Genomic DNA, 26,092 nt, shown 5'->3' on the forward strand with positions numbered 1-26,092 from the left:
AATATTTCAGCTCCTAAATCAGTCATTGCAATGCTGAGTGCAGTAATGTCTAATACCATTAAAAATCTGGGCCAGAGTGCTTAAGGTTTGTCTACACTTAATATGCTACAGTAGCCCTGCTGTGCCAGTGCAGCTGCAGTTATTCCGTGTACACACTACCTACGGCAACAGGAGGGATTCTCTTGTTGACACAGGTAACCCACCTCCCTGAGATGCGGTAGCTCGGTTGATGGAAGCATTCTTCCATCGACCTAGCACTGTCTACATAGGGATTTAGGTCGGCTTAACTAAAATGAGGATTTTCACACCCTGACCAATGTAGTTAAATCAACCTAATTTGCTAGTATACACCAGGCCAAGTCTCAGATGGAACATGAGTCAACCCCATTTTCCAAACTAAAATATAGTCAACTTTTTTTCATACTTGGGTTTAACTTGTTCCAGCTCATATGTCCATCCATAATTATACATCTTCTCTGTTTGAGACAAGGCTAAACCACCACCATCTTTGCCTTTTGATGACTGATGGCTAATTATAGGTGCAAGAGGTGCCTAAGGCCTAATGCAATTTGAGAAAAGTACCATATCATGGGAATAGTTAGAAGAACAGTATTAGGAATTGCATTAACCCTGAGGGGAAACAAATAGTCTCATTATAATACTGCTACAGCATTATTTGGCAGAGTCTGTTTCCTCTGCTTTTTACTTTGGGCTTAATTGTAGCATGCAGTGAACTAACATGACACAACATCCTTGACTCAATCTTTGCCCAACCTCTCTTATCTAGTATTTCCCACTATTAGCATATTAATTTGTTTGCTGGATGAAAACCTCTGATACGCATACTTTTTAAACTGGCTGGTGTCACTGCAGTGTGGTGTGATACATCCTACCAGGAGGATACAAGATGGGATTTTCAAAATCACTTTAGGCATTTTTGAAAATTCCAGACATAGTAAACATTGGACAGAAGCCACATTTTAAAACATGTTGGTTTGGATGTGTGGCTGCCGTTTTTCTGTGAGCCACAAAAATGAAATCTGAGTAGCCTGGTACAGTCTACACCAGGTACGGAGCTGCTGCAATTGTTATATATGTATGTGGCTGCAAAGATCAATGGCCATTCTCCATTCTGGAGGGTGTGGTTCTGGACTGCAAAGAGCTGCAGTCAGTGCCAGGCTCTGGTTGCTGTTGTATTTAACGTTTAAATAACAGTAATTGTAATTGTTAAATACAAACTCTTTGCCTTAATAAAGACAGCACACAGCAGACTCTGATTTTTAAAAAAATACTATTTATTAGAGCTATCTGATTATACACCAAAGAATCTTCCTCTATGTACAATCTTCCTGTAACTACAGTGTGAAGACTGAAAAAATAGGACTCAGTGCACATATTCCAGTGTGTTTTTAACCCGTGGAATAATCTGACAAAGCATCACATTTTGAGCAATTCTTCTGATTGGAACACTTCAGAAATAGGCTTTTAATGCCTTCCAAGATCTTACTGCTGAAGTTCAGCAGAACTAATTGCTAGCAATTAATCACTGGATGTGATTGGCAAACAGCATGGATAACTGAGCCCATTCCCAGAGCAGTCTAAGGTCATTCTTATAGGCCATCCTGCAGTGCAGAACAGACTGCTAATACTACCTTCAAAGAAATTAGAAATAACAAAGAGATTGTTCCAATTAAGCAGGAATCTCTAAGGAAGGTGACTATAATTTTTAACTGCTAGAGTAGGACATGGACACTTGCCTTATTTAAGTCATGTTGTAGGGAGAGGATTTAGAGTATATTGGGAAAATAAGAACATAGACGAAACCAGACACAGGGTATCAAGCAGACACTTTGGGCCACTTTTTCAAAAAAAAAAAGTTGCCTCCTGTGTGCAAACCCGTAGGTACATGCAATTCAGATATTAGCATCTGCATATGCAGGTGGCAGAATTTCAATCTGCAAGCCCTGTGATCTGTAGGCAAAAGTGGTAAATTCTATCACCTCTGCACACCGGTATTCTCAAAAATTGCAGCTGTACGTACTTTCATGGGCACAAGCAGCGGTTCGGTTGCTAAGAGCTGCCCTTTAAAAATAGCTCTTAGACTCTGTTACTGGGTGTTAAGTTGTAGGACACAGCATAGAGGTGCAGAGGTTTTCTGCTGACTCCTCGTGACGTCAAATGTTAGGATTCTGCACAGTGACATAACACTCACCCTGGCAGGCAGAGCAGGTGGGTCCTTTTGGCAACCCCAGTGGGGTCATTAGAATTCAGATGGCTTGTTTAGCCTAACCAAAAGAAGGTTGACGGGGGGATATGATTGCTCTTTATAAATATATCAGAGGGATAAATATTAGGGAGGGAGAGGAATTATTTAAGCTTAATACCAATGTGGACACAAGAACAAATGGATATAAACTGGACACTAGGAAGTTTAGACTTGAAATTAGATGAAGGTTTCTAACCATTAGAGGAGTGAAGTTCTGGAACAGCCTTCCAAGGGGAGTAGTGGGGGCAAAAGACATATCTGGCTTCAAGACTAAGCTTGATAAGTTTATGGAGGGGATGGTATGATGGGATAGCCTAATATTGGCAATTCATTTGGCAACTGATCTTTGATTATCAGCAGGTAAGTATGCCCAGTGGTCTGTGCTGGGATGATAGATGGGGTGGGATCTGAGTTACTACAGAGAATTTTTTCCTGGGTCTTGCCCACATGCTCAAGGTTTAACTGATCGACATATTTGGGGTCAGGAAGGAATTTTCCTCTGGGGCAGATTGGCAGAGGCCCTGGGGGTTTTTCGCCTTCCTCTGCAGCATGGGGCATGGGTCACTTGCTGGAGGATTCTCTGCAGCTTGAGGTCTTCAAACCACAATTTGAGGACTTCAATAACTCAGACATAGGTTAGGGGTTTGTTATAGGAGTGGGTGGGTGAGATTCTGTGGCCTGCATTGTGCAGGAGGTCAGACTAGATGATCATAATGGTCCCTTCTGACCTTAAAGTCTATGAGTCTATGAGACTCCACGGGTAAAATATTGAGGCACACAACCACTGCAGGTTCTAAAAATGATTAGGTGCAGCACCCAGCACAATGGGGCCCTGATGAAGATGACAGGTCACTAATTCAAAGCAATCTGGATCACTTGGTAAACTGGGCACAAGCAAACACTATACGTTTTATTGTAGCTAAATGTAAATGTATACATCTAGGAACAAAGAATGTAGGCTAGACTTACATGGGGGACTATATCCTGGGAGGCAATGACTGAAAAAGATTTGGGGATGGGGGTAGATAATCAGTTGATGCTCCAAGTGTGATGCTGTGGCCAAAAGAGCAAATGCAATCCTAGGGTGCATGAACTGGGGAATCTTGAGTAAGAGTAGAGAGGCTATTTTACCTATGTATTGGGCACTGGTGCAACTGCAGCTGAAATACTGTGTCCAGTTATGGTGTTCAATTTATCAACAGCCTTCTTGAATAGTGAAGAGGATTCAGAAGAAAGCCATGAGAGCTGGGCAAGTGGGGGGAGGGATAGCTCAGTGGTTTGAGCATTGGCCTGATAAATCTAGGGTTGTGAGTTCAATTCTTAAGGGGGCCATTTAGAGAACTGGGGTAAAAATCTGCCTGGGGATTAGCCCTTCTTTGAGCAGGGGGTTGGACTAGATGACCTCCTGAGGTCCCTTCTAACTCTGATATTCTATGAGAGTGATTAAAGGATTAGAAAGCACATCTCACAATGACAGACTCAAAGAGCTCAATCTATTTAGTTTAACAAAGAGAAGGTTAAGGGGTGACATGATTACAGTGTATAAGTACCTACATGGGGAACAAATATTTAATAATAGTCTCATCAGTCTAGCAGAGAAAGGTATAACATGATTCAATAAGTAGAAGTTAAAGCTAGACAAATTTAGAATGGAAAGAGGCATAATTACTTTTAACTTTATTTTTATTGCTTTTATATAAAATATAAACACATAACACAACAAAATATATATAAATACATGCACAAGATGGAGACAACATATAAATAACAAAAGTCAAAGTTAATTATTTGCAAAACCTGAAAAAAAGTAAACCAGCAGAGGCCATGCAGGGTATCACTTATTAAAATGACTAAATAGATAAATAAGTGAGAACATAACCTCTGAGTATCAGAGACTGTGATGGAATGTCCACCTCACACAAGACTGGAAGGGGTTAAGGTGGCCAGGTAGGCCAATTAGCTGCTCAGCCTGCACCTGGAAGAGAAGCCAGGGAGCAGGGAATGAATTCGACAGGAGGCTCACTTGGAGAGGCCTCTATAAAGCCCAGGAGCTGAGGGCAGAAAGAGGCTGCAGGGAAGTGGTCTGTAGTCACCCTTGGGAAAGGAGAGGGTTTGGGACTATAGAGGGTAGTCCACAGTTACTCCCTAAGAGGAGTAGACAGAATTATTTTTTCCATTAATCATAGAATATTAGGGTTGGAAGAGACCTCAGGAGGTCATCTAGTCCAACCCCCTGCTCAAAACAGGGTCAACACCAACTACATCATCCCAGCCAGGACTTTATCAAGCCTGACCTTAAAAACCTCTAAGGATGGAGATTCCACCACCTCCCTAGGAAACCCATTCCAGTGCGTCACCCCCCTCCTAGTGAAATAGTGCTTCCTAAATGCAGTAGTAGAGAGCTCACTAAGCCAATCTGTGTATGAGGAAGGAAGTGCAGATTTCCATTTTCTCAAAATAACCTTCTTGGTCACTAAAATAGTTACAGCAATCCATTTCTAAATGTTAATTGGTAATGCCAACTCATCCAGCACCCCTAGAATACACAAGCTTGGAGAAGGAAAGAGAATGGCTCTTGAAGCTTTTAAAAGAGCACTGAATATGGTGTTTCAAAAGACATGCTTTTTTGACAGGTATTGAGGGTGTGCAAAAGTTTGGTATATAGCTGTTTGCATCTCCAGCATTCATTGTGTTTTGTCAATCTAGCCTTGAACAACTATTCTGGATCCTGTAATACCTTTTTATATTTGTTCTGGAATAATCACAAGGCTAAAGAACTTGAAGTATCTTTTCCATTGAGCCAGATGTCCTCCGAGGTCTCTGTTGAGGTAGTAAGGCTTTTCCCCCTTTTTGTCTGTGACTTTTGTTTCCATATTTCTTAACATGTTCTTCTAGCGGTGAGAGAGTTTAAACAGACTGGTTTTCCCCTGTCCTTGCATGAATTCTTGAGTGTAGCCTGTGACGAAGTGGGAAATTTCTTAATGTTTTGTGTGTGCCTCTGTTTCCCCTATGTGCTGCATATTTACCTAGGTGATGGGGCAGGTTGTGTGATCTTTGAAGAGACCCCCTAGAGAGCAGAGGTGACTGCCATCCAACTTCCTAGGCCCAGAGGATGGGCAGACATTTCGTAACTTAGCAACCCCCACCAGAGCCAGTCGGCTGTGACAGGAACAGAGAGATGAGGTGGAGGCCAGATGACTGGTTTGCCTTGGAAACACACAAGGATGGAGGAGTGGCAACTGGGCATGACTGAGGGTGGGCTGTTGTAAGCTGGTCAGTCTCCTGGTTTGGAACTCAGGAGGAGAGCCAGGGCTCTGGATCTCTTCAAGATGGACTTTGCTGTAACTTCCTGCTTTCTATGCTAACCAGAAATGTTCTATACTGAGTTCCAGATGACTAATGAACCCTTTTGGTTTACAATGCTGGCTGAGAGTCACTGCTGACTGTGGAAGTTGGGGGTGCATGGCCCCTTTGGGGGGGGTGTAAGGCTTCCCCAGGTGTCCTACTAAGGTGGACTCTCTGTGGGGAGCTCACGGTATGAACAGGGGTGCTGAAAGCTCCAAACTCAGTCCCAGGAGGCACTGAAGCCAAGGAGCCCTAGTGAGAGTGTGCCCGGAAGGGGTGTCACACTGAAGTGGGTGCTGTCTGGGTTTCATTCAGAGCTGTTCCAGAGCACTGAGCCTGTGCACCCATGACATAACTATGGAAAGAAGGAACTGTGGGACAGCAGTAGCTGCTATTTGTTATAAATGTAATTGAAGAATGCCAGTCTAACATCTTGTATTATATCTTTATTTTTTTGTTATTCCTTTTTCCATCCAAATTATCTTAAGCATGGAGTTGGCCTTGATCCTGAGGCGCAGGTTATCCCAGGGTGGTATGAGAAGAGAAGTAGTAAGATTGGATGCTGTACTTGTCTTAAGGATGTCCCATGTAGATGCAAAGATTAGATTATTTCTTAAAGGAGGGGGTGGCCTCTTAAGGTATATAAAAGAAGAGGGGGAACCAGACTGTACAGCTAAGCTTTTTTTGATCTGGAACCAGGACTGTGTGTACACAGAGCCACTGGAGGGGAATCTCTTTACAGTGATAAGAACATAAGAACGGCCATACTGGGTCAGAGCAAAGGTCCATCTAGCCCAGTATCCTGTCTTTGGACAGTGGCCAATGCCAGATGCCCCAGAGAGAATGAACAGGTAATCATCAAGTGATCCTTTCCCTGTCGCTAATTCCCAGTTTTTGGCAAACAGAGGCTAGGGACACCTTCCCTGCATTTGGAATTCTAGATAATATAGATACAAATCTGGCAACTCTCTACCTCTAATTGCCCAGAAGTTTCCAAGGGCCTTGTTTGACAATGAGGTTGTTTTTTTAACCCATATGAATTGCACAGTAAGCCTATTTATTTGCACAAAGAATGAGAAAGAGACCTAAAAAGGCAATAGGCTAATGACATAAGTCACTCTTGGGCAGATGTTCATTTTCGCCAGGGGCGGCTCTAGGGATTTTGCCGCCCCAAGCACGGCAGGCAGGCTGCCTCCGGCGGTTTGCCTGCGGAAGGTCCGCTGGTCCCGTGGCTTCGGCGGACCTCCCGCAGGCTTGCCTCCACAGGCATGCCTGCGGGAGGTCCACCGAAGCCGCGGGACCAGCGGACTCTCCACAGGCAAGCCGCCGGAGACAGCCTGCCTGCCATCCTCGCAGCGCTGGCAGAGCGCTCCCCGTGGCTTGCCGCCCCAAGCACGTGCTTGGCGTGCTGGGGCCTGGAGCTGCCCCTGATTTTGGCTATGCCTCTTCTCCCCAGTAAGGATAGAGGGAGGAGATGCCACCTCTCTACATCCTTGGAAATTTATCTTTGCATATAGTACACATTTATAGCAACAATTTTGGGAAGATTAGGACAAATCTTAATATGTAAATAAGTTATTTCCTTGAATATTTGAAATGGGAAATGCTGAAACTGAGACGGGTCTTTTAGATACATCCATTGCTTGCAGTTTATTCCAGTTAACGCAAAAAACACAGCTCTCCACAAAAATGTCAACTACAGTCAGTAATGATGGAATTGATTTGAATAAACTCTCCAATAGAACAAAAATGTCATTAGCATATAAACTGATTTTGTATTCTCTCCTGTTTAGAGCCGCTCCATCAGTGGCTGAGCGGCGTATGTACATTGTCAGTGGCTCAAGAGAGAAATTAAAAAGGAGGGACAGGTATAAACTTTTAGAGAATAATTGGAACAATTTACCAAGGGTTGTGGTGGATTCTCCATGACTGACAATTTTTAAATTGAGTTTGGATGGGTTTTTTTCCTAAAAGAGATTCTCTGGGAATTATTTTGGGGCAGTTCTATGGCCTGTGTTCTACAGGAGGTCAGACTAGATGATCACAATGGTTCCTCCTGGCCTTTGAATCTATGAATCCTACTTGAAGATTCTAGATGCTAATGTAATACAAATAACATTTCAAATCTTTGCAGAGGCTAGCTCACAACAGCATACCCCTACTTCTCCAGAGAACGCAACTGTCCTACGTGTTCTAGAACACTCTAGTAGAGCATCTCACCAGCTTTGCTCTTCAACATGGGGCCGCCCAGCCTGGGGTCAAGAGAGTGTGCTCTGCCTTGGGAGTACAGCCCTCTCCCATGGTCCAAGCCTTCCTTTTAAAGACCTACTTCCTTAATGGGGCCCAGCTGTATTGACATTTGTGTTGTGACAGGCATGTTCCCCCTCCTCTTTTCAAGGAAGCTTATTTATTCCTCTCTGTCTTGTTGGCAGCATCCACATACCCCATAACTCTCCTGTCAGCTCAAACCCATGAGTATAAAAGGCTTCTTTTTTTTTTGTTGAGCTTCTCTGAGGCTGACAAAATTAGTGGGAAGGGGTCCTGCAGGGAAAATCTCTACAAATAGACAAACTCGGGAGAATATTTAGGTTGTTCACTTTATTTTGTCATTTAAGTTAACAATAAAAGAGAAGCCAGGAAGATGGTAGGCTTTGACTAAATCCTGTGAACTGTTTTAGGAGCAAGGTGGAAACTTTACCTGCTTACAGACTCATTTAATTTAAGCTCTCATTTAATTTAACAGTTTTTCAATGAGTTGTGCGTGTGTAACCATTGTAAACAATTGTGTTAAGGAACAGATCCAGCTTATGATCTGTGTTGCTCTTTGCAGAGATGATAGTAATCTGTTATTTTCCCTATACTCTTTGAAAGAGGGCAGTTTCAAAAAATGGAATTTTAATACAAAAAGTCCTATTGAAACCTTCAAATATTCAAGATTTTGAAACATAACCATGTTGGCTGGTAAACTGCACAACCAAAAACACTTGTTAGAGACAGACTAGGAAAACACATGCAGGAGTTATTTCAATAAGGGTTAATATAAATCCACAAAGTGAGTATCTTGCCTTATAAACCTGATTGAATTTTTCTGGCAGTAACACAGAGAGAACAAAGCTATGAAGACCATTAACCTGAGCTTTCCGAGACTGTTTTTAAATATGGCACATGAATACACAATGTAGAAAATGCTCACTGGGCACAGCAACAGAGCTACAAACTGTTGAATTCAAAGAGCAAGAGACCATTGTGTTAAGGCAGCTCAGGATAGACGTGGTACATAGTGAAGTGATACTACAGTCAGTAAGTATAGTCAAAATTTTCCCTAGTAATCTGTATATCAAACTAATTGAGCGAAGAAATATTCATTTTGGCAATGATTCAAGCCTTCAGAGAAGGAATAAACGGAAAGGAGTAGGGGAATAGAATACTGAGTGACTTGGATAGACTAGGAACTTGGATGGTGCTTTATACAAGTTGCTGTAGACAAAGAAGATGGTGTGGAGAGCAAACCGTTCTTGGATTAAGGGTAGATGTAAAACACCCCAAAATACAAGGCTATGGGTGAAATCCTGACCCCACTGAAGTCAATGGGAGTTCTACTGGGATCCCTCCACACTGAAGAGCAAACCTGCTGTTCCTCTGCCATGTCTTCATTCAACAGAAATGAGTGGGTCACATTCTGATTGATTATATCAGTGTAACTCTATAATAACTCCACTTAAATCAATACAGCTACTCCAGGTTTTTGTGGGCAGATCAGAGCTGAATTTGGCCTAGTGTATCAGAGCACTAACAACAAGGCACAAACAAAAGCCAAGGAAATAAACAGCTAAGCCTATAGCATTCACACTTACAAGAGGTCCTGAGCCTACAGAAGTGGTCTGTGGAGGTTGTGGAGAACAAAGGTGGGAGAGGGCAGGTTGGTATTTGTGGAAAGGAAATCTGTGCTGCTCTGAAGTCTTTTGGGGGAAATGGTAGCGTTGTCTCAGTAGGTTGACAGATTTGATTATGGTGGATACTTTCAGAAGCTGAACCAACCATCTGCATGAAGTGCGAACAAAGTTCTCAGTCTGAGGTTGTGTAAACCATTCGAGCAATTTTTGGGGTGTTTCTAAAAGTTTGAGTTCACATGGTTATTCTTCATCTTCTAGCGACACTCTGACTCACTCATGACACCTCATACAACAAGTACAGAGAATGAAGTGGGGGTGGCCTGAATCCAGATATTTACCACAATCCTGCCTCCTTCTCTGGCCATAATGAGGCAGGGGTCCTCGGGAAAAATAGTACATTAATATGTAATTAAATACTTGACTGCAACGCACGTCCCCGGGGAGCAATGTTAAGGATTTTCACTCTCCCTCACGTTTTTTCCGCTCAAACTCACAAGCTTTGCACAGATTCAAAATTGGGTAAATTGAATTTCTGTTTCAGCTAAACATTTGGAGGTTTGTTGATCGCTGTGTTTGACATGAAAAGAGACAGATGGTAGCTGCAGATAATCAACCTTAAAGTCTAAATAAAATGTCATAAGTGACAAAAATCCAAAAAATCAAGGTGGCACAATATTTTGCTTTGGACATGCAGTTTTCTGTGACTCAACTGCCATAAACAGCTGTTTGAGAATCTAAATACAGCTGCCATTTGGCACTAGATACACAGTGTGAATATCAAATGAGTGTTCTGTGAACAAGCTTTTCTTAATAAATATCTTTGGCTGTAGTTTAATCACTTAACAGAGATGCTTTCAGTGAGCCATTTACTCAAACTGCCTCCTTTACCTTTCAAAAAAGAGGGCTTCAAATGTTGTAGCATTGGTTATGCATGAGGAAGGAACATGCATGAAATCAATGTTCTCTCTGGGAACCTTTCTTGACCATGGTTGACTCAGAGAGAAGAGAGGTCTATAGTATCAGTTCGGATACAGAACCCTGAAGCACTCCTCTATTAACCTGGTTCTACCCTTAAGGAGACCTGATCCTGTGCCATTAAAGTCACAGGGAGTTTTGCCAATAGGGAGCAGGATTGGGTCTTATAGTGGTTTGTTTTCTATTGCTTAACTTGTTAAATTCATAATCCCTGAGCAGACTTTGCCTCTTGCCTCATGGTTACTTATTTTCACTAATGATCCTACGAGAGACCTAAATCTCAAGCTTTTTGAAAATCCAAGTAAACAATGTCCACTTTTATCTATTAATTTAAAAAATCCCTGACAGGTTATAGGGGCTTTTTCAGAGGCTATGAAGGTTTGACCCTGTCTTGTTGTTCTCATCTAAGAGCTGTACTAGGCTGTCTTTAGTTACACTCTGAGCTGTGATTCACCAGAGCATTACTCTAATTTTATACCAGTGTAAATTTGCAGTAGCACAGTGGTCAGTCAGGCCCTCCATCAGTTTCCTTGGTACTGAGGTGAAGTTCACAACTAGATCACCCTCAATAAGGTTCTCTTAAAGCAGCACCTCAGAGTATCCTCTGCCTTTTTGGTCTTCAGGAATGGCTGCTGTTTGTAAGAATATGCTTCGTACCTTTACCAATGTGTCTATTTCACACATCGTTTCCCTCACAACCCTCAAATATCATTTGGTCCAGGTTATTTAGTGCAGTAGAGCTGGAATTTCTACCTTACAGACTTCATACTTTGTCATGGGTAAAAATAAACAGAGGATGATTCATGAAAGACAAATGTTTCTGAATGCAGTGTTGTTGTAGCTGTGTTGGTTCTGCAATGTTAGAGAGGGGGATCAGGGCTGCCCGGGGGGGGGGGCAAGTGGGGCAATTTGCCCCAGGCCCCGGGCCCCACAGGGGCCCCCACGAGAATATAGTATTCTATAGTATTGCAACAGTTTTTAAATGGAAGGGGCCCCCAAAATTGCTTTGCCCCAGGCCCCCTGAATCCTCTGGACGGCCCTGGGGGGGATATGATCGTGGTCTATAAAATCATGACTGGTGTGGGGTAAATAAGGAAGTGTTATTTACTCCTCATAACGTGAGAACTAGGGGTCACCAAATGAAATTAATAGGCAACAGTTTAAAACAAACAAAAGGAAGTATTTCTTCACACAACACACAGTCAACCTGTGGAACTCTTTTCCAGAGAATGTTGTGAAGGCCAAGACTATAACAGGGTTCAAAAAAGAATTAGATAAATTCATGGAGGATAGGTCCATCAATGGCTATTAGCTAGGATCAGCAGGGATGGTGTCCCTAGCCTCTGTTTGCCAGAAGCTGTGAAAGGGCAACGGGGTGGATCATTTGATGATAACCTGTTCATTCCCTCTGGGGCATCTGGTATTGGCCACTGTCAGAAGACAGGATACTGGGCTAGATGGACCTTTAGGTCTGACCCAGTATGGCCGTTCTTATGTTCTTAAGCTTTCCATCTTACACAGAGCTCTTCTTCAGGCCTGCCTCTCTCGCCAACAGAAGTTGGTCCAATAAAAGCTATTACTTCACCTACCTTATCTGTCTCAACTTTTCTGAAGTCATTCCTTCCCTAGACAAATCTAAGTTACACCGAACTCCAGTATCATTTGCCTGGGGAACATGGCCTCAAATTGTTTTGCAAGCCTTGCTTGCTTTTGCATGCCTTCTCCAGTGTCTTTCATAAACATGATTTATTTAACCTCCGGCCACAGCTCCCTGTCTGCCTTGGAGTCAGAATACCCCTAGATATCATATGCGGATGGACAGAAGAAGGAGCTATACACTGTACCTTCCATTCTAGCTCATGGGCACTTATGATACATTTTTACAAGAGTTTTCATTTTGTCTATTTTAGACGCTTTCCTTCAAAGATCTACTTCAAAGACCTACACTTTAGTTAATTAAAACTCACATCTCTGTGTGGCCATGCCCGTCTTACAAGAGGTCAGTGAGACAGATCGGTTAAGTGACTTCCCCACAGTGAGTCAGCAGTAGAACCAAGACTAGAGCCTAGGAGACACGGCTGCCAGTAAGTTGCTTTAACAGTTAGCAGCTCCCACATGGGAAATCCACATGCAGGGGAACTATATTGTTCTTTTGAGCTCAAAGACAACCTCATGTGATTAAAAAAATACATAAAAATAGTGGGGCATATGGTGCATCCAAATGTCCTTCTCCAAATGAGACATTAACAGGTGTACACACCCAGCAAAAGGGAGCTATGGTGAACACAAGATGTGCAAAAGGCAGAGAAAAGTGTGGAATTGCCACAAGATCATAGGGCAGAAGCGAGTTAACCAAAACAGTTCCCCTTCCCGCCCTTTGTTTATCCTGTCTACTCAGAATGTAAGCTCTTCAGCTCAGAAACTCCCTAACTGTATTCAGACAATACCTATCACAAGGGGGCCCCAATCTCAGCTGGGGTCTCTCAGAGCTACAATTCCTAATACAACTATAGTGTCCACAAAGGAAATGTGAAACCCTCTCAGGGTTGAGAAAAGGTTAAAGGCCAGTTGGACTATTCATTCTACCTGGGTGGTAATTAGTTACTTACTTGTCAAACAGAGGGTACCTCTACACTGCAATAAAACACCAATGGCTGGCCCTGGCCAGCTGACTCAGACTGGTGGGGCTGGGGCTGGTGGGCTATAAAATTGCAGTGTATCTGTACAGGTTCAGGCTGGAGCCTGGACTCTGAGGCCACCAGAACCGGGAGAAGGTGGCAGAACCCCAGGAAAGGGTGTGACCCAGACCCCAGAGGCTAGGTGGATGCTTTAGGACTTTGGACTGCACCCAGGGGCGGCTCTAGGCACCAGCAAAACAAGCTGGTGCCTAGGGCGGCAAAATCTAGGGGGCGTCCCCTGCTGCCGGGGGGGGGCGGCAGGCTGGGCCGGTGGACCTGCCGCAGTCATGCCTGCGGGAGGTCCACTGGAGCCCCGGGACGACTGGACCTGCCGCAGGCATGACTGCGGAGGGGGCGCTCGTCCCGCGGCTCGGCTGGACCTCCCGCAGGCATGACTGCGGCAGCTCAAGCGGAGCCGCCGGACCCGCGAGCCGTCCGCAGCCGCGGGAGGTCCAGCCGAGCCACGCGGGACCAGCGGTCCCTCTGCAGTCATGCCCGCGGGAGGTCCGCTGCTCCCGCGGCTCCGGGGCGCCTCCTGCGCATGACTGCTTGGGGCGGCCAAAAAGCTAGAGCCGCCCCTGACTGCACCTGTACATTTCCTTACCTAGAAGGGGTTTGGACTATCAGCATCTCAGCCATCTGAGTGGGGTGCAAAGCCAGAGGGCAATGAAGATGGAAAATCCCTGCAACTTTGCACCTGGACACATGAGGGTGAATGGCTGATAAGTGCACATGATTACAGGCAGACTTTCAGTAGTGGGGGATGTCACATGACGCTGGGAGATCATACAGCTAAATGGAAGCCTTGTCATGATAATGGTCACTGTTCAGCATCTCATGCATTAGAGTGAGCAGATGTGGGGAAAAATTTATTCAAGCCACTAACCTAAAGTGAGAACTCCTCATGGTTAGCTCCCACATGTACAGTATAAAGTAGCCAGTAAGCAGGGCTAGTTTTAGCATTTCTGACTAATTGTGTAGTGAAGAATACAAGGGCTACTATATTTCTATTGTCCAAAATTAGCAAGACGCATATGCACAGTGCAAGTCCATTTCAGTTTGCATACTGGGAAATAGTTTTTGAAAAGTGCCATCATCGTTTAAAAAAATTATGGCACATGCACATATTGCAGTTTTCAGCTCTCATAATGGGGCTAAACCATGATTAATTTTCAGTGAACCACACAAAAGCTTTCCTCCTTCCTAAGCGTCATTCTTCTGCCAGGTGCAAATGATTAAGCAAGGTAGGGGAGAATCAGGGCCTACGTCTTTAAATTTGCTTTTTCTCAAAACTTAAAAAAAATATGAAAAGGAGGATTTTGAAGCGCTGAAAAAGGATAAAGCACAAAGCAACAATCTTCCATCCCCAGCATTTAAGCTGCATCTCTTAACCTTTCTCAGCTTCAAGTCCCCATGGAATAAGAGGGAGGCATTCACTGTCCTACAGGGCAAGAAAAGATAGGGAGCCTTGGCTGGCAGCCAGCAGCTTATGAATGAAGAAAAGTGAGCCAGGCTGTCACAATGATCTCAAAAGCTTTCACTGAAAAGCTGGGGTTCCCAAATTAATTTTAATTGAGCTAAAGAACAAGATGGAGGAGAACGAGAGAAACTACTGACATGCGTCGCCAGCCCTGGAGAGCATTCATCTATACGGTAGAGCGTATAAAATTGAAGAGATCCAAACAAAACATTTCTTTCTGCTTTATAAGCACCAAGGGCCAGATCCTCAAAGGTACTTAGGCACCTAATAATTTCAGTGGGTGTTAGGTGCCTAACCTGCATAAGTGCTATTGAAAATCCTACTAAGTGCTTATCTGCATCTTTAGGTATCTAAATACCTTTGAAAATCTGGCCTTAAAGTGCCAACTTCAGACCACATTCACTTTTAGGGCAGAACTGAATGTAACTCGAAATTCAGCTTAAATACAGGCCCATAATTAGACCTGAGCCATCCTTCGAAACTGCTATGCAATTTGCCCTTGCAGAGGCAGTCAACATGACTTATAGGACACCCAGATGAGGGAGCACATGTGCAAAAACACACTTCCATGTCCCAGACCCACATTCTAGCTACAGAGGGCTTGTACAAAATTGCCCTAGGCATGGCTGCCTCTTTTCCTTCATTTGACAGAGAGGCATCCTGTGCATAGAACTATCAGCAATAGATTCAAACACGGCATGGACAACTTCAATGATTTAAAATCATTTTCTCTGTCTCTCTTACTTTTGCCTGATTTGACTCAGCGAGTGAAGAGCTGGGAAGCTGGCCAGGATGCAAGGAAATGAAAGAAAAACGTGAAGTGTGAAGAATTGCAAACAGCACATCAGCTGAAAAAATATTGATGAAGAGTGCAGAGAAGATGTCAAGTAATGAATTTTAATGTGCTACAGAATAATAGATGTTTGTCTATGACATTCAAGGCACTAGAAATAAAAAAGATACAGATCCTTAACCAGCCTGGCAAATGCACCATGCTTCAATACAGATTGTGTTTTTGGGTAGATATAGTGGTAGTATGCTCATTTCACAGATGGAGAAGCTATTTTACATAAGCAGACCCAAGATCACACAACATCTCAGTGGCATAGCTGGAAAGAACTCAGAAGCTCTGGCTCAGTCCCCAACTATAATCATAGTTTTTCTGTAGAATGATTAATAGATTTTAAGGTAAGTAAAATCAATGTATTCATTGTAGCAGAATGACTTCCCAGTGACCTGCTGCACACTGTGGTTAGATGTTGGCTGTGAGTGTGTTTATTTAGTATGCTGTCCCAGCTCTGCACAGATAGCGGAGATAGCAGACCTCAATTAAACTGCCCAATAAATTCACAGACTCGGTTTTAAGTGAAGGTTCCCGGCCATGTTTATTGTCGACGAAGCACGGTAATAGCACCTGGCAGATTCTACGAGGATACTAAAACATATATGCTTGTGACAATGGACACAGCTCACTCAGAGGCGGGACTTTCCATTCCCCCCTCAGCTGGTCAAAGACACTCCCTCTGAGATACATCTTTATACACCAGTACAAACAAGTTGCGTATTACCCCTGACGTATTAGGGTGCCACCCTCTGATGTGTTAGGGTGCCACCCATTCCATTGTATCTGGTGGTTTGATTAAAACATCTCTATTTATTATGCTGTCATCCTGACCTTATCCTTAAGGGTGGGTCAGAGTGTTCCTGTTATCTTTGGGGAATGTGCTGGTATTGAGGTGTTCTGGTATCACCCTCCTGGAGTATGCTTGCATAAGTGCTCTGTGCCTAGCACCTCTTAGGAATATGTGTTTTTGCAATATTAGCCCCATGCTGCCAAATTCTGTGAGCAGGGCTTGCCTTTTGCTCACAACCTGACTTTGATTCATATTGGTAAAGTTTTAACCACTATTTTAGTTCAGGCCTCAGGCCTCACACTAGGCCTCTAATACAAGGGCTTATGTCTCAGGCTCTCTTCCTACTACACATACCATCTATTCCTCTCCTTACTGGCTGTCCCCTACTATGATGACCTGCCGCTATTCCTTCCATGATAACTTTCTTGTGATTATTTCCATCTCTACACCTGATGTGACCAACACATGTAAGTTTGCGCCTGTTCCTTTCCGACAGCAGGATCTGTTTCTCTTCAATAATATTTCTAACATAAGTATTCCATCGTCTTGTCTGTCCAGGAGATATGCAACAGTCTTCCCCAGCACCACATCTCAAAAGCTTCAATTTTCTTCTTGACAGCAGCATTAATTTCCCGTGATTCACATCCAAAGGTCACTATGGACAAAATTAAGCTTTTCATGAATCAAACCTTCATACATTTTGAGATGACAGTTTTTCCAAACTTCTGTAGGTATAGGTCTATAGGTATACATCTTGCTGGGCGTAAGTAAACTTGCTTATAGCTTGATTTGAGTGCCAGGTTAAACTGTAAACAAGAGAGTGTGACAGACTGTGTGCTGGAGATGGTGTTTTTGGGCTAGTTGAGATAAGTGGGAATACCCTGAACTGATAACTTTGAAATGTGGATAAGGTGAAGACATAAGTGATTAGTTCCTTACACAATCTTCAAAGCGATTGGTCCTTACATGATCTGTATGATGTCCAAACCAATTAAATTTAAGAAGCATAGATTTTAGTAGCTAGTAGTGTGTGACATGATTTGGAATTATGCTATATATATAAACAGCCTGGGCCTGGCCAATGTGGGCTTAGAGCTGGTCCATGCCTAATAAAGGAACCTGAGTGATGAGCTGGAGTCGAACTGAGTTTAGATCCCAGAGAACTGGATGGCGTGTTCTCCAAAAATGGATGAGATGTTCCGGATAAGCCAAGTGCAAAAACTTTTGAAAGGAATCCCAGCAAGGCCATGGCTGAATGAGCCATTCCTAATCTTCTTCCAATTTCTATGGAACACCCTCCTTTATTGGATATGTATGATCCCAAATAATTAAGTTCATCTACTGCCTCTATGGCTTGACCATTAATTGTGATTTCTGCTCTCATCTTGTTTTTGTTAATTATGTCAACGTCCATGCATTTCATTTTTGCTTCATTCAGTGATAAGCCATATTCCTCACTGGCTGTTTTTACAAACTACAACATTTCTTGAATTGTTTCTGTGGTGGTAGCAAAGAGCATCATGTCCTCGGCATATCTGAGGTCAGTTAAGAGTTGTCTACCAGTAGAAATCCCAGCAACTTCCACTTTGTCAAAACCTTCCAGGCCTAGCCTCATAATAAATGTGACCAACAGCAGGGCAGTGAGTGGTTTCCACTGGGCAGGGTGTGACACAAGGGTTTATTCTGCCCTCAATCCTCTTCAACATATATACACAGAATTTAGGGCCTAAGGGACCACCATTATGATCATAAGATCTGACCCCCCTGTATGCCACAGGCCGTAGAACTTCACCGTGTGATTCTTGCATCTAGAACCCAGTATTAAAGTCAGGAATTTGCAATGCTCTCAGCTTTGAGTGCTTCAGAAACATTTTACTTGTAAATCGCTATCACCATAACTAAGATTTAATGAAAGCCACAGCCCCATAGAAGTTTCGCATGTAAAAATCAATGTTTAGCATGCAATTGAGCTGTCAATTGAAAAAACCTTTAAACATGGAAATGGAATTCAGATCTCTGAAGAATGGAACTTGTTACCAGATATTTGACTGATCATAACAATGGTACAATTCTATCATTGTTATGTTCATTTATTCTATGTAAATTGTATGACATATGAATTATGAATGAAAACTCAGTGTTTGCATTATGAGTCAATCATGAAGAGGTGCTGAGCAGCTGCAACTCCCGTTGGAACCTGAGGGAGCTGTTGGTTCTCAGTCACTCTCTGAATTTTGCCTTATATTAAAATTATCCTGAGTCCTTTGGCAGCACACTTTTGATGAGCCATTGTTTGCATTGTGTTGGAATTGGGGTGAAACCAAGACTCCCTCGCAGTCCATATGACTGACTTCATTGGAGCCAGGATTTCGCCCACTGTACTAATGTTTAAGGTAATTCTGTACACAGGAGAGCATATGAGATTATCAAACCAGATATGATGATAGGGATGCTCTTTTAAGACTATTTAACAGTCTTTATAATGCACATTTAAAAACCCACATAACTAAGTGACAACTGAGTTCCTGTGTCATAAAAAGATTGGGATGTATGGAATGAAAACATATCAATGTGAAAACAGTAACAATTTCTGAAGGTGAATCTAATCAGAATGTAAGTTTTATCAAAAAATTCCACTTAAGTTACTTGCTGAAAGAGAATATTTTTCAAAAAGCTCAGAGCTTGCATCAATTTAAAAAAAAAAAGTCAGACAACAAGCTAGACTCAGAGTCAGGAGAGTGAGAGAGAGAGAGTGTTGATCTTGGCATTATAATATTTTATATTGGATCTGCAGGTTTTTTCCACTGGGCACTTGGTATTCAGATCGTGCTCTCTTGATCCTTTGTTTTGGTCTGTGCAGTTGGTTTTTATTTTTTCATCATTTACTTGCAGTCATTCTTCATCACATGCTGAGTAATGTTCCTATCTGTAGACAAATAGAGGCATCTACATTTAACTTGTCTCTTGTAGGTCTGCCTCTTGCAGCTCTTTGTTTTTATTAGGTCGCTGATTAGAGCTGGCCTTAATATTATTGGGTAAGGTTGTGAAAATAAATTTGGGACCCCAACCTCAAAATGTAACCAGATCCTGGCCAGTATTGTGACTGCAGCAAGGTGGGTTTTAGCATATGCCAAAACTTTACTTCATATAAAAATGGGTGGGAGAATCTTTGTACTAATACCAACCTCTTGCTGCAGGAGAAGTGAAGCACATGTACAGGGCTGGCTTTATGAACTGCAGGGCCCGATTCGAATACTTGGTGGCGGTCCAGGGCTTTGGCGGCACTTTGGTGGCAGGGGGTCCACTCTGGGTCTTTCGCAGCACCGAAAGACCCCCCGCCGAAATGCCACCAAAGACCTGGAGCGCCCGCCCCCACACCGCCAAAGACCCAGAGCCCCTGCCCCCCGCCGCCAAAATGCCGCCGAAGACCCGGAGTGGATCCCCCCGCCGCTGAAATGCTGCCGAAGACCCGGACACACACACACACACACCCCACGGGAGCTGGGTGAGTTAAAAAAAAAAATGTAAAAGGTGCCTAAGGCGCAGGGCCCTGTTAGGTGCGGGCACGGGGCCCGATTCCCGGGAATCGGGAGAATTGGCTTAAAGCAGGCCCTGCACATGTAGTTTGTTCTAGAGTCCATACACGGTTCCCAACATCTACAAGTTTATCAAGCTTCAGTTGCCCAAGGAAGCTGGGGGCAAGTGGGGGTGCTGCCAGGTTCCCAACCACTGTAGGGTTCAGAGTGATGGCTGGGGAACTTCAGCATGTTCTTCAGGATTTACAAACTTATCATCACAATGAACATCCAGTGAGGTTGATATTTTACACATGGGAAAACTAATGCACAAAGGGTAAGTGACTTTACCAAGGCCTCAGAGAGTCGGTGTCAGAATGGGGAATTAAAGTCTCTTGCTATAGAGCTGTGCATGTAGTTCACTAGACCAGATTATCCCCCACGCCACTGGGCTGCTCTCAACTGTGGCCAGAGGTCACAATGGGAGAGGATGTGAATTAAATGCAGACAGCCATCTGGGAGGTAGCTTGCAGAGTCCTTTGTGCCATCACTGACAGTTCGGCTAGCACTAGCACTCTGTTTTGAACTGGTCTGGAGTCAAGTAACTGGTTATTTAGGTCCCCCGAAGCCCAGCCTCAGATGCCTTTAGGAGTGGACTAGATTAGTAACAATTTCAACCTTAGCCATTAGTTGTGTTTTCAAGGCTATCTCCACACAGACCAGGGCCGGGGGCTTTTAAAAGGCTGAGGGTACGTACGCTTTGCATATAGAAGTCCCCAGAAAAGGAAGAGTGCGTGTGCAGGCCTCATTACATAGCAGGCAGCCCACAGACAGTTGAGCCAACGTACTGGTGGAGTCAGGCCAAGCTCTCCCACCCCCCGAGAGAGGAAAGCAGAAACTAGCGAGTTCCTCCTCATTCTCTGAGTGATAGCTGTGAAAGATCTGAGGATGCTAAAGGGGAAAAGGGCAGTCAGGGGAGAGGAGGCCCCTCCTCACACTCAGCTGCAGAGAGGTGGAGAGAGAATAGAAACACATCAGGATGCAGATGCTGTGCAGCATCAGGGCACTGCCCTGTGATTATTGTGTGGCACTTCATGACTCCATTTAATGGTGAAGCAGCTCTCCAGCAATTCAAGGATAAGTGCCACTTTCTGAGATCAAGAGATCTGGTCTCATCGCCCTTGCTCTTTCTTTCTGTATTAACACAGACTGTTTGCTGGTGGATTATTGGGGCTATAGGGAGTATGTTTGAATGTCCACTCTTGTGCAAACAGGGAAGGAGTATAGGAGGATTTTTGGCTCAAGGACCCATGGTCAGAAGAGGCCCCAGTGACCAGTAACTGGTACAGTGCACACTTGATTGTGGCCAACTGACCACATGCTGCTGATGCAAGACCCTAGTTCCATGGTTCAGCCCTGTGTCCTTCAAACCATGTCAGAAGGTGAGTGAGGGGATTAGTGCAGACAGTAATGGAATCATGTGGTTCCGGTGCAGCCAGCATGCATGGCACACACAGTTGGCTGTGAGGAGAGGGAGTGAAGATTGTTTTGTGGGGAGAGATGGGGAAAGCCAAAATTTTGGTTGTCCCCACCCAGTATATTTTTGCTTCCCCTAGACCTAGGGCTGGAGGTGGGGACAGAGGGGAGGGGGAGGGGGATGACAAAAATGTTTATTTCACAGTGAATTCCACAAATTAAAAAATAAAAATTCTGTTTGAGAATGGAGGGGAGGAAATTAACATTTGCTATGAAATGAAATCCTGAAAAAAATTCATTGCAGGTTGATTGAAAGTTTCATTTTGATTTAGACTTTTTTTTAAATTGATATAATGTCAAATAAAAAGATAAAACAAAGCTTGTTTTGAAACAGAAAATTAAAATATTCCTTTCCCAAAAAGGTCTAAACGGAACATTTTGACCATATAAAAATTATTTTTTGCAATTTTTTCCTTTCAAAATGAACTTTCATCATAATGTTTAGCTTTCAATGAATTGGTGTCTGTTGGAAAATTTCCAACCAGCTATACTCCTCCTCCTTACCCTTAAATCATTGGCATTTCTTACTTACATGTTGTGCTCCCTCTGAATAAGAGAATCAGGCACATGTGAGATTGCCAGGTATTAAAAATGATGTTGATCTAATCCATACTTTGCATTTATGGAGATCACCATCAGTTATCATCAGCCCATTTTGGTATGAAAATGTGAACTACAAATATAGCTTAGTCACCTGATCTTGTTGAGAGCGTGGATAATTGGTTAGAACTGGAAGAAATCAACAAAAGAGTTCAAAATTATGCAGTGCTATGCATGCCTGAAGTGGTACAGAGGCCTATTTAACCTGGCCACTTTAGCAAAAGAAACATAGCCCACCTGAATGAAAGGTTAGAAAATACTCATGACATTTAGTTGTCGCTTATAGGAATATGACTATTTGATGGTGCAGTTTATAATTTAGAGCCATATTTAACTGTCATAAGGGTAATACAGCCATTGTAGCATTTGTGAGTGGTGGTAATTATTTTCTTATTTAACAGCAAGATTTCCATGCTCTTTGATCTCTCATTTCACTTTGTTTTTAGAAGAAGTCATGTATTGTCCTTTGAGGTATTCCATATCATCCAAGTCTAGATTACAACATTTTATACCAAGGAGTTGTGCTATTTCAGAATCTACTGAGTAGTTACCTAGCACGAGTAAATACTGCCGTTCTGTGAACAAAATCCTGTCTTTTGTTTAGGGAGCTGTATTAGGGCGGCTGGGGGGGGTAAGGTGGAACAGAGTAGTGACAGCGACAGCCATGCATTCTGCACAATACACACTTTGCAGTTGCATGGCAGGATGGCTTGGAGTAAGCTGGCACTATGTGCTGCCAAACTCATTTTAGTTCTCATTTGATCAGGAGCAGCAGATGTCCATGGCTAGCTCATTCGACTGACTACATCATAGGGATTAGCAGGAGGGCAAGACATATTTCCTATCTGGTGGACATGGGAAGTGGACCAGTGCACTGGCTGAGTGTTCCACCTCTTGAATTCTCTTGAATTCTAGAGGGAGATCATGTCCTGCTGTTTAGCTAGGGAGCGGGAAGGGATGATGCTCCTTGTGCCTTCTTACTTCCCAGAAAGCTAGTTCAGGACAGGGCAGGCTCTAGCCTGTAGTGAAGAAGTCAGTTCCCAGAACTGGTCATGGGTGATACCTGGTTCATGAAATATCCTAGATGAATTCTTGATACATTTCCCATCTGGTTGAGACTGGAATGTTCTATCTCTTTGGCTATAAACATTGACCTTTCATTAATAGTATTTTTAGGGCAATACATTCAATCGGGACACTTGCATTTGAAATACCTAGATTAGTTTTCCTACTACTAGTCAAGCTGTAACTAATAAGGTTGCTTAATATCTAACAGACATATATTTCTTCAGTGTCAGGATACAGTTCTGATATTTTAATTTCTCACTGAAGGTAATGTAAAAGATTGCTATGATTTCAAAACAGCACTATCTTAACAATATGTGCATGAACTTACATACATTACTGCAACAAACATGATATGCTAATATAACAGTAAATCAATATTTGGTTTCCTACCATACTGAACAGATGTCATTTACAATGCAAAGCACCCAGTTCACAAAAAATATTTTGAAACATTTGCTGACAACAGCTTAAACATGCTATATACGTGGCCAACCTTCTAATATGTGACTTCCTCAAACAGAGGTTATCCCATGGCAAAGTCTTAGAAACACACCTGATTGCTTTTAGAGTACATCTACATTTGAGCTGGATGGTGTAAGTCCCAGCCTGCATACACATACCTGAGCTAATTACATCTGAGCTCGCACACTAAAAATAGCAGCGTAGCTGGGGTAACATCGGTGAAGGCACAGGCCAGCTGGCTGAGTATGAAGCTGGGGGTCTAGGCAGTTACACACTTGGGCAGCTAGCCCAAGCCGCTGCCCATGCAGCCCAGGCTACACTGCTACTTTTCACATGCGAGCGCAAATGGAATTAGCTCAGGTAAGTGTATGCAAGCTGGGACTTAGGGCATCCAGCTGAAATGTAGACATACCCTTAATGTGGCATGAGCGTTTACTCTGCTAAATCACAAAAGAATGGAAGTATGTTAGGTTTGTTGGCATACAGGGGTTGAGCAAACATTGATACAAGTACAGTTTCAGTTTCTGATTTGTTGAGTCAAGTTAATACAACTAACATGGTTGAATTATCACCTTAGAATCAGGATGTTCTTTCCCATGAGTTTCTCCTTGCTCTAGTGAGATCAAGGGTTGTGAATTTCAAAGACAAATTGCCTTTAGGTTTACATGCCATTGGACTATGCTGGGCTAATCAGGTTTGTCACTGACAGGGGATTACTTCCCCCCTATTTGAATTAACAGAGTATGGACAATGAATTAAGGGGGCAATGCTATTCTCTCATTGTGGGACTGGAGGGTCTTGGCTGTCATAGAACCAGCTGGTTCCACTGTGTGTTGGGGCGGTGGGGGGAACATATGGTTCCAAAGGATCAGGAGACAGATCCTCAGCTGGTGTAAATGGTCACAGCTCCACTGACAACAATGGTGCTCTGACAATTTATAGCAGATGGATATATGGCCCCAGATGTTTTCATCATATGTGGTCCACAAGCAGCAGATCTCCATTAGATTGAGGTCTACAGACTGAAAAATTGTGAGAGCTGCTGTAGTGGAATATAGCATTTAGGAAGATCTTCTTCCCACCCCCACTCCAGCCTTCGAATGTGCCAAGATACTATCTGCAAGATTTATTTCTATTTATCTTAGGTACTTACATGGTCCCCATTACACCTCTACCCTGATATAACACGACCCGATATAACATGAATTTGGATATAATACAGTAAAGCAGTGCTCCAGGGGGGTGGGGCTGCACCCTCCAGTGGATCAAAGCAAGTTCAATATAACATGGTTTCACCTATAATGCGGTAAGATTTTTTGGCTCCTGAGGACAACGTTATATTGAGGTAGAGGTGTACCACATGTATTTATCCTCACAACACCCCTGGGAGGTAGGGAAGTGCTATTAGCCTCATTTTACAGATGGAAAACTGAGGCACAGAGCTACTAAAAGCAGGGGACTGGACGAGATGATCTCTCAAGGTCCCTTCCAGTCCTACGATTCTGTGATGGAACAAGGTGTTGAACTTGGGTTAAAACTAGAACCTGATCCTGCAGCACTTACACTTGTATTTAGAAGCCCACTGGTTTCCCTTGTGATGGTCCTCATAATGCAGTGGGACTGCATGTGTGTGTCAGGGCTTCCAGTATTTCATTCTAAACCTACTGTATTTTACCTAATGGAAAAGCACAGTCCATGCTAATGGAAAATCACCAGTCCATGCAAATACACCAAGAGGGTTTTGTATTACTATGAATTACACATGATTCAGCGCATTCATCCTGCCTCTGACACATGGACAGACAAACAAATATCTGAAAACTGTGGGAGGAAAGCAAATTTGACTTGAGGAAATATATTTAAGTATTTTAAAATAGTAGAAATTGAGCTATTAGTAATATTTAAATGGCATTTGTAAACACAGTTACTAATAATACATCTGCATGCAATGAACAAAGATGCTAGTCAAATGCCTAAGCCAAATTTTGCCTTTGGGTGCATGTGCACTTAATTCACTGAGCCAAATACTGCAGTCATTACTCAACAAAACTATTGACATCAATGGGAGTTTAGCCTGAGAAAGCAAGATTTGGCCAATAGATGCTGTGTGCACATAGCCAAAGGTAGCATGTGTCCCCACATGCACAGACAGTTCTTCTTAATAAGAGTCTGCCTGCTGCATGTAAAAGAACAATTGGTAGTTAGCTTATAAAATTAATTGGTATTCAAAATGGCGACCAATTTTACCACCAGAAGGTAGCTGCTACATTCTAAGGCCTGCAATAAGATCCACCTGGACAGACCCTTGCACCTGTGCATAGTTCCATCGACTGCAATAGGATTCCATGCAAGCACAAGGGTCAGCCCAGACCCAATTGCCAGATCAGGACAGAAAATCAGAAGCATCAAACATCATGTGTCTGACTTCTAGAGTGACAACTACTACACTAACAAAAGCCAGTTTTCACTTGAATGTGTTCAGTGCAGCCTAGTTTATCAAGCATTAAAACACAGGTTTGGGTATGACAGATTTGTCTGAAGAGAAAAAAGAGTCAGAAGTGACTCGTCTTACCATTTTTGTCTGCTCTTCTCAGTATCTAAACAGAAAAAGAGAGACAGGAATCACTTTCTGTGTGACAC

At 43.1% G+C, this 26,092-nt stretch overlaps 1 protein-coding gene across 2 annotated transcripts in view; it reads right to left on the reverse strand.

The window, feature by feature from the left end:
- The window catches only part of NECAB1 (N-terminal EF-hand calcium binding protein 1), a 130,633-nt gene that overhangs the window by 95,357 nt on the left and 9,184 nt on the right, over positions 1–26,092 (reverse strand). For both annotated transcript variants that reach the window (XM_045007723.1, XM_045007722.1), the window contains exon 2: positions 26,025–26,049. In XM_045007723.1, coding sequence (XP_044863658.1) covers positions 26,025–26,049 — 25 coding nt within the window. The remainder of the gene's footprint in view (positions 1–26,024; positions 26,050–26,092) is intronic.

The sequence above is a fragment of the Mauremys mutica genome, chromosome 2, assembly GCF_020497125.1.
Source record: "Mauremys mutica isolate MM-2020 ecotype Southern chromosome 2, ASM2049712v1, whole genome shotgun sequence".
NCBI lineage: Eukaryota > Metazoa > Chordata > Testudines > Geoemydidae > Mauremys > Mauremys mutica.